This window comes from Littorina saxatilis, linkage group LG2 (genome assembly GCF_037325665.1).
Source record: "Littorina saxatilis isolate snail1 linkage group LG2, US_GU_Lsax_2.0, whole genome shotgun sequence".
Taxonomy (NCBI): domain Eukaryota; kingdom Metazoa; phylum Mollusca; class Gastropoda; order Littorinimorpha; family Littorinidae; genus Littorina; species Littorina saxatilis.
This window is the reverse complement of record NC_090246.1, coordinates 8,906,948-8,921,947: the sequence shown is the minus strand read 5'-3', so window position 1 is coordinate 8,921,947 and position 15,000 is coordinate 8,906,948. Positions and strand designations below refer to the sequence as shown.

The 15,000-nt window shown below is 41.2% G+C and overlaps 1 protein-coding gene across 1 annotated transcript in view; it reads right to left on the bottom strand.

Annotated features, from left to right (window-relative positions):
* Window positions 1-121: 121 nt before the first annotated feature.
* The window catches only part of LOC138958129 (epidermal growth factor receptor-like), an 18,894-nt gene continuing 4,015 nt past the window's right edge, over window positions 122-15,000 (bottom strand). The window contains exons 3-7 of the mRNA XM_070329194.1: window positions 12,412-12,604; window positions 8,052-8,177; window positions 3,221-3,310; window positions 1,987-2,102; window positions 122-305 (exon numbers count right to left, since the gene is read on the bottom strand). Coding sequence (XP_070185295.1) covers window positions 204-305; window positions 1,987-2,102; window positions 3,221-3,310; window positions 8,052-8,177; window positions 12,412-12,604 — 627 coding nt within the window. The 3' untranslated portion in view covers window positions 122-203. The remainder of the gene's footprint in view (window positions 306-1,986; window positions 2,103-3,220; window positions 3,311-8,051; window positions 8,178-12,411; window positions 12,605-15,000) is intronic.

Genomic DNA, 15,000 nt, shown 5'->3' with positions numbered 1-15,000 from the left:
AACAACAACAACAACAACAACAACAACAACAACAAACGGATCAGTTTTGATGCCATATCCACTATCCCCAAAGCAACAACAAACAAATAAACACGCAAACACAAAATACAAAACAACAACGAACGGATCAGTTTTAATGCCATATCCACTATCCACTGTACACAAAGGGCAAGTTACTTTATCCACTACCCACAAAGGGCAAATTACTCTAGGGGAATGCAGTTCTGTCCCCTTGGGTTGGTCCATGGCTCGTAAGGACAATGCGACACGCAGCTTCCATCTTGTAGCTGGTAATCCTTGCACAACTGAAATGAAAAACACAAGAGTAGAAAAAGAATTAATATTTTGGTTAAGAAAAAAAGGAAGGAAGAAAGAAGAACAAGTCGCGTAAGGCGAAATTACTACATTTAGTCAAGCTGTGGAACTCACAGAATGAAACTGAACGCACTGCATTTTTTCACAATGACCGTAGTCCGCCGCTCGTGCAAAACGTAGTGAAACTGACGAGACTGTTTAGCGCGGAAGTGGTTTCGCTGTGCTGCATAGCACGCTTTTCTGTACCTCTCTTCGTTTTAACTTTCTGAGCATGTTTTTAATCCAAACATATCTTATCTATATGTTTTTTGAATCAGGAACAAACAAGGATTGAGATGAAATTGTTTTAAAATCGATTTCGGAAATTTGATTTTGATCATAATGTTTATATTTTTAATTTTGAGAGCTTGTTTTTAATCCGAATATAACATATTTATATGTTTTTGGAATCAGAAAATAATGAAGAATAAGATGAACGTAAATTTGGATCGTTTTATAAATTGTTTTTTTTAATTACAATTTTCTGATTTTTAATGACCAAAGTCATTTATTAATTTATAAGCCACCAAGCTGAAATGCAATACCGAAGTCCGGCCTTTGTCGAAGATTGCTTGGGCAAAATGTCAATCAATTTGATTGAAAAATGAAGGGGTGACAGTGCCGCCTCAACTTTTAGAAAAAGCCGGATATGACGTTATCAAAGACATTTATCGAAAAAAAGAAAAAAACATCCGGGGATATCATACCCAGGAACTCTCATGTCAAATTTCATAAAGATCGGTCCAGTAGTTTACTCGGAATCGCTCTACACACACACACGCACACACACACACACACACACACACACACACACACACACACACACACACACACACACACACACACATACACACATACACCACGACCCTCGTCTCGATTCCCTGTCTATGTTAAAACATTTAGTCAAAACTTGAATAAATGTAAAAAGGAAGAAAAGGAATACATGATTGAATTTTTTTTTTTAGTAGATATACAGATATATAGATAGATATATAGACAGATATGTAGGTAGGTAGGTAGGTAGGTAGGTAGGTAGGTAGGTAGGTAGGTAGGTAGATAGATATGTAGATACATTAATCAGATAGATCGATAACATCCTAAGGCATACTGAATTCACGCAAAAGCTAAATACAAGTTTAGGATAGTCCAGAAATTCACCCATTTTCCTTTGCTCCTAATTGTGTATGTACGTCATGGTCCATGCTTTACCTTGATTTTCAGGTGAAACAAGCATGGACATTTGTGGGGATATCAACTCTGGATGACACACACTCCCGGTAAAAACTCCCTTAAAAAAGCAGGATTTCTAATAAACTGATTTAGAGCGGAAGAAAGGAAGATCTTTAAAATAATGTACTTTAGCTTCTGACATTTATCAATACCAAACAAAGACTCAGACACACACTCCCGGTAAAAATTCCCTTAAAAAAGCAGGATTTCTAATAAACTGATTTAGAGCGGAAGAAAGGAAGATCTTTAAATGTACTTTAGCTTCTGACCAAAATATTGCTGTATAACACCTGGGCTATACCCACTGAAAAAATATCCGTAACTCTTTGTGTTCAGCGTAGAATCCAGTTCAGAATGTGTCAATTATTGGGCCACCCTGCCTATCGGTTCACTGTAAGTTACCATGCACTGTCTCGGCGAGGGTCCCGTACATCCCACAGCACACTGGTCGTGACAGCACACACTGGGGTCTTTGTACGAACACCGGTCGTTGCATTCTTCTGCACATTGGATGGGACCTGTTACAGAGAGTTCCGTTTTTCAGATTAAAACGGTCAGTTCCTTACGTCAAAACACCGCTATTGAAATATGCTGCACACTGAGGAGTACAGCACACATTGGGGTCTTTGTACGAACACTGGTCGCATTCTTCTGCACAGTTTCTGGGACCTGTACGATAAAATAAAGAGATGTAAACGGCCAGTCCCTCACGCTAAAACACCACTTTTGAAACAAACTGCACACTTGGTATGACAGCACACACTGGGGTCTTTGTACGAACACCGGTCGTTGCATTCTTCTGCACATTGGCTGGGACCTGTTGCAGAGAAATTAGTTTTGTGGTCGTACGCGGCCCCCTGGACCCCCGGCGTAACTTTTCATTGAAACTCATTCTTCCGTGAATGGATTTCCTACCAAAATCAACCATTTCTAAATATGTGACCCTCCACCACGGAATGAGTCGCATGTCACCTTTGCATGATTTTCATATTTGTACATTTTTCTAAAGAGTTTTTTATGCTCTATCCAGTGGTGAAAACTGTTTTATAAAATAGCGAAAACTGTTTAAGTTATAAGCCTGTGACTAAGGTGACCCTCACACTGTTACCAGACACTCCCCGGACTTGTATTAAGCCTAGCGCAGAACCGCGCGAGGTGACATGCGACTCATTTCGTGGTGGAGGGTCACATATATTATCGCTTTCAACATTTAGAAAAATACTACAGTGACAATCCGAAACAAATCTAAAACAACAGAGCTATGTTAGGAGCAGAAAACAGAAGGAGAAGACAATCACGGCAAGGACCCATGATAAAAGCACAAGGTGACCCCCCCAAAAAAAATGCAACCCACACATTTGCTAATAACGGGTTACTTAATCATCCGCTCAATGTCAAACCTCGTACTTTTGATTCGATCCCCAAATTTGGAAACCTTTTTTGAAATTACAGAAAAAGTCAGACCATTTTACCTACAAACTTGCCACTTGGTGAAAGGGTCATGCATAAGCTGAAATTAATGTACACAAAATAACGAAGTGATTCTAAGAACAGATGTAGAAGTCATTAGCATTTTGGTGGGTTGCATTTTTTTGGGGTCACCCTGTAGCTCTAAGAATCCAAGGTGTTGTTTTACCTGATGGCCGTTGACAGCGAAAATCCGCGCGCCCCCAGCAGTGACCCCTCCAACTCGCCGCCAGATCGCATGCCCGTGAACAGGGAGGACCTGTAAGCATAGCATTTTAGTCAGTCGGCTAAGGACCGTTTTGGTTACTTTTTGGCGTCACGTTAGCAAACACTTTTTTCTGATAGATTTTAACACCACAACACTAAATCGAAAGTTTTGGGGCAATATTCCAAACCACCGGTGAGAAAAACGTTGGTTTGTGTGTATGTTTTCCTTCTTTGGCGTTACTATTCTTGTTTTGAGGGTTGGGTTCATAAAACGGACATAAAACTTAAACCGCTTGACAGAAATGATATAACTGTAAATCATTCGAAAGGGAAGGCATTCATGTACACGTTTGTGCCACTTAAAATGACGCCATTATCTGTTTGTTTTTGTGAAATTGACAAGAAGAGCGGGGTAGTAGTTGCGCTGAGAAGAATAGCACGCTTTTCTGTACCTCTCTTCGTTTTAACTTTCTGAGCGTGTTTTTAATCCAAACATATCATATCTATATGTTTTTGGAATCAGGAACCGACAAGGAATAAGATGAAAGTGTTTTTAAATTGATTTCGAAAATTTAATTTTGATAATAATTTTTAATTTTTTAATATTTTGAGCTTGTTTTTAATCCAAATATAACATATTTATATGTTTTTGGAATCAGAAAATGATGGACAATACGATGAACGTAAATTTGGATCGTTTTATAAAAATTTTTTTTTTTTACAATTTTCAGATTTTTAATGACCAAAGTCATCAATTAATTTTTAAGCCACCAAACTGAAATGCAATACCGAAGTCTGGGCTTTGTCGAAAATTACTTGACCAAAATTTCAACCAATTTGGTTGAAAAATGAGAGCGTGACAGTGCCGCCTCAACTTTCACGAAAAGCCGGATATGACGTCATCAAATACATTTATCAGAAAAGTGAAAAATATGTCTGGGGATATCATACCCAGGAACTCTCATGTCAAATTTCATAAAGATCGGTCCAGTAGTTTAGTCTAAATCGCTCTACACACACACCCACACAGACACACACACGCACATACACCACGACCCTCGTCTCGATTCCCCGCTCTACGTTAAAACATTTAGTCAAAACTTGACTAAATGTAAAAAGGAGGAATAATTGCAGTCACACACACACACACACCCACACACACACACACACACACACACACGCGCACACACACGCACGCACTCTAACACACACACACACACACACACACGCGCGCGCGCGCGCACGCACGCACGCACGCACGCACACTCACACACACACACACACACACACACACACACACACACACACACACACACACACACACACAAAGACATACACAAACATACCGACAAAATGACAGACATACACACAGTGAGACAAACCGACACAGAAACCCCCACACATGCACGCACGCACTTATGTACGCAAACAAAGACGTAGAGATGCTTATAGAGAAACACTTACGCAACCAAAAAAACACGCACACAAACACACAGACAGACAAACTTCATTCTTGGTAGAGAAATGCACTTCTTTCTGTATTGCTTTCTCTTTAAGTGCACCTACCTCGCAGAGAGAGAGAGAGAGAGAGAGAGAGAGAGAGAGAGAGAGAGAGAGAGAGAGAGAGAGAGAGAGAGAGAGAGAGAGAGAGAGAGAGAGAGAGAGAGAAACAGACAGACAGACAGACAGACAGACAGACAGACAGACAAAGACACAGAGAGAAAGAGATAGACAGACAGAGGGAGAGACAAACAGACGAACACACAGACAGACATAGACAAACACACAAACAAAGACACACAGACAGACTTCACTATTGTATGTGCAAGTAATTTTGTTAAACCACACGTTACGTTCACCACTGAACGTGAAACCATGTAAAACGTTACTATCTCAGATAACGGCACTGACGCTACCGGAAAGAGAATTTATCAGTGAAATTCTACCATCAATTTAGTAATCGATGCGATGCAAATTATCCTAAAACTGTGGTATGATCACGACATCGTTTAGCATTTAGGATCAAATGGTGCCAATGTGTACACAATGCACTAATCACAGACAACAGTTATACACTTTACGTACATGTAACTCTCCAACTGACATTGTCTGCCACTTGAAACAAATGACTTTCGAAGGAAAATTAACTCCAATATATAAATATTATGTATGATTTTTAATAATTACTTGCACTTTTTGAAAATAAAGCTTTTTCTACGATAAGGTGTTTACCCCCTAAATGTATAAGTCATCCGGTAGAAAAACCGGAAGTATCGTGTACTAAGCATATGTATATGTTTAAAAAGTTAATTGTGTTAATGTAGAACATCTTGCCTATGTATATGTTTAGGTTTTGAATACTTTAGGGGAAAACCATAGCCATTATTCATTCATCTTCAACTAACACCCCTAATCTCAGGGCACATTTTGTTAGTGGGGGTAGGGTTTCAATCAGTCAAAAATCACTTTCATTCAATATTTTCTGCCATTTCAAATACATACACGTAATTGCACAATTTCTTGAATTTTAAGATGCTTTAACTGACTATACCAAGAAAACCTGCACTTTTTGTAGAATTAGTTTTTTGTCCATGATTTATGTTTAAAAATGTCAATTTTTACGACAAAAAATGCTAACGGTTGCCTCACCAGAGGACACGTACCAACGACGTGAATCGTGTCTGCCAATTAAAATGCATATATTTTGAAATAAGGGGAATCATAACATATTTCACTGTAAAATGTCTCACTCTAATACCTTCTGGGTTCATTGTGTATTTGGTTAAGTGAATTGCAGATAAGTTTTTTTTTAAATGAGAGCTATAATACATATATTTTATTAAAACTGAAACTGGTGGAGTGAAAAACAAACCTGTTTTGAAGAAGTCGTACTAAAATCATTTATGGGCTTGAACTTCACAGTTTGCGTGTTATCTTTTAAAGAAAACCCGTTTTCATCACTAACAATGACCTAATTTACACATACATATCGGTCGGTCATAGTCGCGTTTTTTTTAGAGAGGTAGTGTACAAAATGTCGTTTTGTACGTTTAAATTACATGTCCATTATTTTAGTCATATATCAATCAATAAATAAATGCGCATACTTTTATTAAACGTTACTTTCACTTTAAGATCGCTTCTAACATTTAGTATAATTTCTGACAAATGCACGCTATGTAATAAATTGATAATATTATGGACGCCATGTGGTAAAACCGGAAGTTGAATTATTTTGCGATAGCAAAATCCTATTACAATGATCACTTTCCTTTTATATTAAGCTGATCTTTAACGTTATGGGTAAAAATCTAACAGATTGAACCAAATTATCCTTTTTCAAGCCTGTGTATGTGTAAACTCTTTTTTGCTTCGATCCGGTTCGGTTTTCGGAGTTGATTCAAAATCATCCATTATGTATCTTATGTGACTGTTGTTTTCCTCGGTAAATTAACAATTGTTGATGTAAAATAATTCTAGCTGTGAGAATAAACAATTTTCAAGATGTTTTTGATTGCGGTTTCATCCAGACGTTCAGTTAGCTATACATATCGATTGAGAAAATGGCATTTCCTGTTTTGTCGTCCGCATGTTATACAGATGTTGTTAAAAATAAAACTGTGTATACGAATTAGGCATTTTACTTGCTGTCTGATGGCAAAAATCTTTAGCTTTCGTTTAAGGTATAATTTGCTTATATCCGTATGCAGTCAAGCGGTACATGACGGTTTTTTGTAACCTACCCCCTGCGTCATGGTTGCATTTTTGCAGAATATGGGCCATGTTACAAAAACGCTTCTCATTCTTAGGTGGTTGGGTTTAGCCATTTGTCGTTTACCGAACTGTGGCTGCAAATAAAACGAACTTTCCAAAAAACATAATATCTAATGTGACCACCAAAAGTAACCTTTCCACTATAGCCAGCCAGGTGACTATTTCTCCCATGAACATTGCCATGGCCGAGGTGCACGACAAAGTTACCAACCGGGTAAGAGCCAGCCGCGGTTTTGGATTGGTTGACATTGAGATTTGTTGTGATTTCAACGAATAAGACCAAACAAACAAACAAACAAACAAACAAACAAACACATACTCTTAATATTTGATTGTGAGCTGGTAATAATGTCTCCTATTCTCATGTTTCTGTAACATGACCTTTTTTTGACGATACAGGCAAACGATACCTAGTCGACTCACAAATGGCGTTGTTTGAAAATGTGGACGCACAACACTCTTTATACATGTACTACCTCACTTCTAATGATTTAAAATGGGCGAAACATTTGTCTGGTGACACATAAGTGGCGTAATTGGAAAACGTGGACGCATGCCAATCTTAGTCTCTCATTTCTAATACATTTTAAATGGGTAAAACGTCAGTCTAGTGACTCAAAGGTGTTGTTTGAAAACGTGGACGCATGCCAATCTTAGTCTCTCATTTCTAATACATTTTAAATGGGCGAAACATTTGTCTGGTGACACTCATAAGTGGCGTTGTTTGAAAACGTGGACGCATGCCAATCTTAGTCTCGTGGCGTCGTTTGAAAACGTGGACGGATGTCCATCTTAGTCTCTCATTTGTAATACATTTTAAATGGGTAAAACGTCAGTCTAGTGACTCAAAGGTGTTGTTTGAAAACGTGGACGCATGCCAATCGTAGTCTCTCATTTCCAAGTGGTTTTAAAGGGGTAAAACGTCCGTCTGGAGTCACACAAGTGGCGTTATTTGCACGCAAATCTTAATACCTCACTTCTAACGAATGTTAAGGTAAAACGTCAGTCTAACGACTCACATGTGGCGCTGTTGGAGGACATATGGACGGTGCCCTCCCTGACGATGTGTGACCAGTCAATGGTGTCCAGGTAACACAGGTCTGGTGACGTGTTGAAGTCAATTAGCACGTTGCCCGATGACACCTCTGTTGGAAGAAAAAAATGAACGGATAGTTCACCAGGTGAAAGGCTCTATTATGCAGCCTATGTTGCACTAGCAGACAAATAGACAGGCTGCCGGTCAGCCAGTCAGCCAGTCAGCCAGTCAGCCAGTTAGCCAGTCAGCCACATGCTACACCTTTCAGATTAGGGGATGGTTATCGATAGAAATCAGAGAAGCAACAGGTTTTTTTGTTTGTTCGTTCATGGGCTGAAACTCCCACGGCTTTTACGTGTATGACCGTTTTTACCCCGCCATTTAGGCAGCCATACGCCGCTTTCGGAGGAAGCATCCTGGGTATTTTCGTGTTTCTATAACCCACCGAACTCTGACATGGATTACAGGATCTTTTTCGTGCGCACTTTGTCTTGTGCTTGCGTGTACACACGGGGGTGTTCGCGGGACACCGAGGAGAGTCTGCACACAAAGTTGACTCTGAGAAATAAATCTCTCGCCGAACGTGGGGACGAACTCACGCTGACAGCGGCCAACTGGATACAAATCCAGCGCGCTACAGACTGAGCTACATCCCCGCCCTGCAACAGGGTAATCATTCCAAAGACAGACGGGCAGGCAGGCAGGCCGACGGATGGACTGACAATCAGACGGACGGGCCAGCCAGCGAGCCAGCCAGCCAGACAGACAGAAAGACAGACATAACACCGCCTTTTTAAGGGTATTGAGGGTATTCAGCTGATATTTCCTTGTTTTTCACTACCTATTCTATTCATGTTTTTATTACTTAGTTAGTGGAAGAATCTTTAGTAATGTATGTTTGATGGTGTATGCTTTTAATTAAGCGTTGTTGAATGCTTGTATAACTGTGTTTTATTTTTAAATGTGTCAAGCGCAAAGAGCATAATTGTAAAGTTATGATGTTGCGCTATATAAATGCTCATTTATTATTATTATTATTATTATTATTATTATTATTATTTAAGTTATTGAGACATCCCAGTGCACTAAGGGATTTATAGAGCAAATCGAGAAATTCATTATTGAACGAAGCGCATAGCGCTGAGTTCAATAATTATTTTCGAGATTTGCTCTATAAATCCCTTAGTGCACTGGGATTGTTTCAATAACGATATTGTCAGTACCGCCATAGAAAAAAGAAGATTCCAAACGCACATTTTGCAATGCGCATTTGAATAGGCATAACTGTGTGGTCAGGTCGTGCACAGTAAAGATCTACTTTTGTGTGGGGTGTCTCAAGTGTGTCGTGCTTTCGTCACACGCATTTTAATTTCTGTTGGTAAATTCCAGTGTAGCGTTAATCTGAACAGTGATGATCTTTCAGAGAGACCTCATTTGAACTCGGAGAAAGGCTCTTCATTATTTGCGATTCGAAACCTCCAGTCGAGCTTCGACGGATTGACTATGCGGAGTGACTCCCCTTGAATTGACTCAAAGCGGGACTCGACGGTTCGCACATTTTCAAAACAAATGTGGCATGTTTCTCGTGTTCTATCTTCACTCATCGGGGAGTCTGATACTAAATATGAACGGTAAGAATGCTCTGAACCCTACACGTATTATATCCCCATCGTTTTTTCGTTCACATTTGCCCAACATGTTAATTTGCTGAGCGGGGTTAATGTCGTCTGCTAGGCTACCTGCCAACCTGGGCAATGGAACGACTGCAGTCTGCACTGAGTCTGTACGCATGAGGCAGGCTGCTAATAAATCTTATATATGGTACGAACTTTCTGAAACTTACACGTTTTCGATTACGATTGTTCTTGGTTTGAAATAATAATTCTGAAACCATTCATTTACTGAACTGATGTAGTCGTATTTCTGTGTTGTCTGCTACAGAGTCGATCGAGTCAGTCTTCCAAACTGGTCTAGCTGGTACGTTATCGGAATAACACTTGTGTTTTCTGTTAGCCGCTGGGAATTGTATACTAACTCATCATTTGGTAATGTGGATGATAAGCTACATGCCACTAACACGGCATATGAGAAGAAGGCTATGCAAGTCGGCGAAAATTAGATGAAACACAGCGGCTTCTATTTTTTTTAGATCACTGGCACTGGCACAGGCACATGCAATCTGTCAGAAAAAAACCCACTTCTGCTTTAATTGAGAAGCAGGGAATTTATGGTCATTTTGGTATTGTGGAGAATATAAGCTACATGTCATTAATTAATTCTGAGGATGAGAGCACAGTCTTGCTTAGGCAAAGGGCGCAAGAATACGCTCTGTGGAAAAGTTAGCGCACTCCAAGAGTGCGCTAACAGTTTTAGCGCATCGCCTTTAGCCAATCAACTGGTTCACATCAGTCATGTGACACCAGTACTTACTGACAATTATTATTATTATTATTATTATTATTATTATTATTATTATTATTATTATTATTTAAGTTATTGAGACATCCCAGTGCACTAAGGGATTTATAGAGCAAATCGAGAAAATTCATTATTGAACGAAGCGCATAGCGCTGAGTTCAATAATTATTTTCGAGATTTGCTCTATAAATCCCTTAGTGCACTGGGATTGTTTCAATAACGATATTGTCAGTACCGCCATAGAAAAAAGAAGATTCAAAACGCACATTTTGCAACGCGCATTTGGATAGGCGTAACTGTGTGGTCAGGTTTGTGTCACTGGATCAACTTTTGTGTGGGCTGTCTCAAGTGTGTCGTGCTTTCGTCACACGCAAACTCTTGTTTTAATTTCTGTTGGTAAATTCCAGTGTAGTGTTAAGCTAAAAAGTGATGATCTTTCATAGAGACCTGATTTAAACTCGGAGAAAGGACTGTGCTCTTGGTTTCGAAACCTTCATCGAGCTTCGACAGATTGACTGTGCAGAGTTTTGCCCCTTGCCACGGTCGACGGAAAGCACATTGTGGCATGTTTCTCGTGTGGTATCTTCTCTCATCGGGGAGTCTGGTACTAAATATGAACGGTAAGAATGCTCTGAACCCTACACTTATTATATCCCCATCGTTTTATCGTTCACATTTTCCCAACATGTTAATTTGCCGAGCGGGATTTATGTCGTCTGCTACTGGCACTGCACTGAGTCTCATTTCAAAAACAAAAATTGCTCGTCACGTTGCACTGAGTCTGCACGCATAAGGCAGGCTGGTAATAAGTCTTATATATGGTAAGAACGTTCTAAACCCTACACGTTTTCGATTCCGATTGTTCTTGCCTTGAAATAATAATTCGGAAAACATTCATTTACTGAACAGATGCAGTCGTATTTCAGTGTAGTCTGTTACGTGCTGATCTTGCTGCTACCGTCTCTGCTGCTACGCTATCGGAATAACACTTGTGTTTTCTGTTAGCTGCTGGGAATTGTATACTAACTCATCATTTGGTCATGTGGACAATAAACTACATGCCACTAACATGGCATAATTATGAGAGGAATCTTCGCAAGTCGAAACTGAAAAATTAGACACAGCGGGTTCTATTTTTAGATGAGTGGCAACTGCGGCACAGGCACATGCAATCTGTCAGAAAAAAACCCATCTTCTGCTTTAATTGAAAAGCAGGAAATTTATGGTCTTAATCATTGGTATTGTGGAGAATATAAGCTACATGTCATTAATTAATTCTGAGGATGAGAGTACACTCTCGCTTAAGCAAAGGGCGGAAGAATACGCGGCTCTGTGGAAAAGTTAGCGCACTCCAAGAGTGCGCTAACAGTTTTAGCGCATCGCCATTAGCCAATCAACTGGTTCACATCAGTCATGTGACACCAGTACTACCTGACAATTATTATTATTATTGTTATTGTTATTATTATTTTGTTTGGGCACGAGAATAACATGTGCGTGTCATCTTTGACGGCAATACGAAGTTTGATGTCAGACACACCGTGACAAGACTAGACAAGATAAGTTAAAACAAAACAAGACACAAGACTAGACTGGACTAGACTAGACAGGACAAGACTAGACTAGACTAGACTAGACTAGACGTACTTGACTTGACTACACTAGACTTGACTAAACTAGACTAAACTAGACAGACAGGCAGAGAGACCGACACGAATTACTTGACGGACGGACGGACGGACGGACGGACGGACGGACGGACGGACGGACGGACGGACGGACGGACGGACGGACGGACGGACGGACGGACGGACGGACGGACGGACGGACGGACGGACGGACGGACGGACAGACCGACAGACCGACAGACCGACGGACAGACGGACAGACGGACAGACAGACAGACAGACAGACAGACATCATACCTTTCAGTTTAGGCATGAGAACCTGCCTGTGGTTATTGACGGCGATGAGCAGTGTGATGTCCGATACGCCGTGAACTGCTGGGTCATCCCGAAAGGAAGTGTTGCCCCGTATGACCTCTAAGCGGGTCAAGGGCACGACCGCTGGGTTGACATTGGCGTAGATGGCCACGTGACCGCTCACGTAACGGATGCTCTGATTGGTCCGTGCAAAATAAATGAACACATAAATAAACAAAATAAGATAAGGGGGGGGGGGGGGGGGGGGGAGGGAGTGGCGAGAAAATGAAAATTGAGGGTTTTGTTCGTGTCAGTGTTGGTCTTATGAGTGCTGACACATACGTCAGATCATATAAACAAAGGGACGTAAGCGGTCTTTAACATGTGCAACAAGACTGCGGCAAGCGATTGTTCCGCGGAACTAACTTTTCTGACAAGCATTGAAATGAACCAGCGACTTTTATTCTCACATGATTGACACATACTTATAATTATGTGCATTCCTTCAGCAAAGAAAGATCAAAAGAAAGAAGGAAAAGGGAAAGTATTCGCATCATCAATTTCAACTTTTGTTCTGGTCATTTTGATATAACGGAAAACTAAGATGAAAAAACCCCACAATAATGACGACGTCGTAATATTTGGCTTTGTTATTTAGCTGGTGATGTTCCTTCTTCTTCTTCTTCTTCTTCTTCAGCGTTCCAGAAATTCTGGTGACGTGTGAGCTCGTTTGCCCATTTGGGTTCCCCACACTATACTCTGAGAGCAGATTAAGCTTCACTCCGCGTTCGTTGGGCGTGCGCACTTGGTCTTGTGCTTGCGTGTACACACGAAGGGGGTTAAGTCACTAGCAGGTCTGCACATAAGTTGACCTGGGAGATCGGAAAAATCTCCACTCTTAACCCACCAGGCGGCAGCGACCGGAATTCGAACTCACGACCTCCCGATTAGGAGGCCGACGTCTTACCACCACGCCACTGCGCCCGCTGGGGGATGTTCCGAAAACAAGCTCTCTGTCTCTGTCTCTGTCGGTTTCAGCCTCTTTCGTTCTCTGTCTCTCTGCCCCCTCTCTGTCTCTATCTTTTCCTTTGGCTCTCTCTTTCTATCTCTCTCTCTCTTTCTCTCCTTGTGCGTCTGCGTGTGAGTGCGCAAGTGTGATTGCGTAATTAATGTTTCATTCTGTAATTGCTTTATTGATGTTCCATTCATGTATTTTCTACTACTTTTCTCATTTATTATTACTGTATGTTTGATGTTTCTATGATTCTAGTCGGGCGCACGCGTGAATATGTGTTTGTGTGAATGTAAAGGGCACATTGTAAGATTAAGCCTATGGCCTAAAATGTCTACCCTTTATGTGAATAAAATGTTCTAAGTCTAAGTCTAAGTCTAAGTCTAAGTCTAAGTCTCTCTGTCTCTGTCTCGCTCTCTCTCTGTGTCTCTCTCGCGCTCTCTCTCGCTCTCTCTCGCTCTTCCTTCCTCTCCCCCTCTCCCTCTCTCTCTCTCTCTCTCTCTCTCTCTCTCTCTCTCTCTCTCTCTCTCTCTCTCTCTCTCTCTCTCTCTCTCTCATGATTCAAGTTTTGTCCATATATCCCTGCTGATAGATTTCGTTTCGTCTTTTCCTGTGTAAGCCTACTCTCTCTCTCTCTCTCTCTCTCTCTCTCTCTCTCTCTCTCTCTCTCTCTCTCTCTCACCTGCCCACTGTGACACTGCAAGCTCAACCACGTGCGAGAATGTCAACCCTGGGGTGTGTCGTGCTGTGACGTCACAGACAGCAGACGACGAAACCACTATAGCTGAACTGGCAGCAACGGACCGAGAGTTTGAACCAGATGATGTTTACGACTTAGCCTCACACTGCTCAAAGAAACTGTTTAACAGAAAGAGGAACCGCACTCTAACAAAAGTAGTGTGCGAAAGAAAAGGTGGAAAGAAGACGCTGATTGGAAGGGGAGACGACTACGTCCTGACATACGACTGCGAAACAGCACAGACAACGTCATTCCGAGAAGAGGAGGGAACGCCCCCGTGTGACCGGCGTCTGCCCCAAGTCGACCGCAACGTCTTTGGAGAAGAAATCGACCATCTCACTACTGACCTTCATGTCGTGTCTACACTGGTACAGTGCTACCTCCGTGCCATGCCAGACTGACTGTTGTCGCTAAACTACAGGGCACACATATTTCATGTGTGTTTGTGACAAACCGCGATCGATATGGAACAATACCGTGTTCGAAACGGAAAAGTTATTTCCCGACTTGGTTTAAAAGTTGGATGCTTCGGACCGAATCACGATGCATTGTTTTTGTTTAACAGACAGAAAGTGCCAATGTGTACACTGATGTACGTGGATCGTTCGATCACCCAACCCCCCAGCATCCTTTTGCTATAAACAATATGAGTTTTCGCAAATAAACATTCTGATTCTGATTCTCTCTCTCTCTCTCTCTCTCTCTCTCTCTCTCTCTCTCTCTCTCTCTCTCTCTCCCCTCTCTCTGCCGTCTCTCTGTCTCTGTCTCTCTCTCACTCTCTCTGTCTCTCTCTATCTCACTGTCTCTGTCTCTCTCTGTCGCTCTCTCTCTCTCTCTCTCT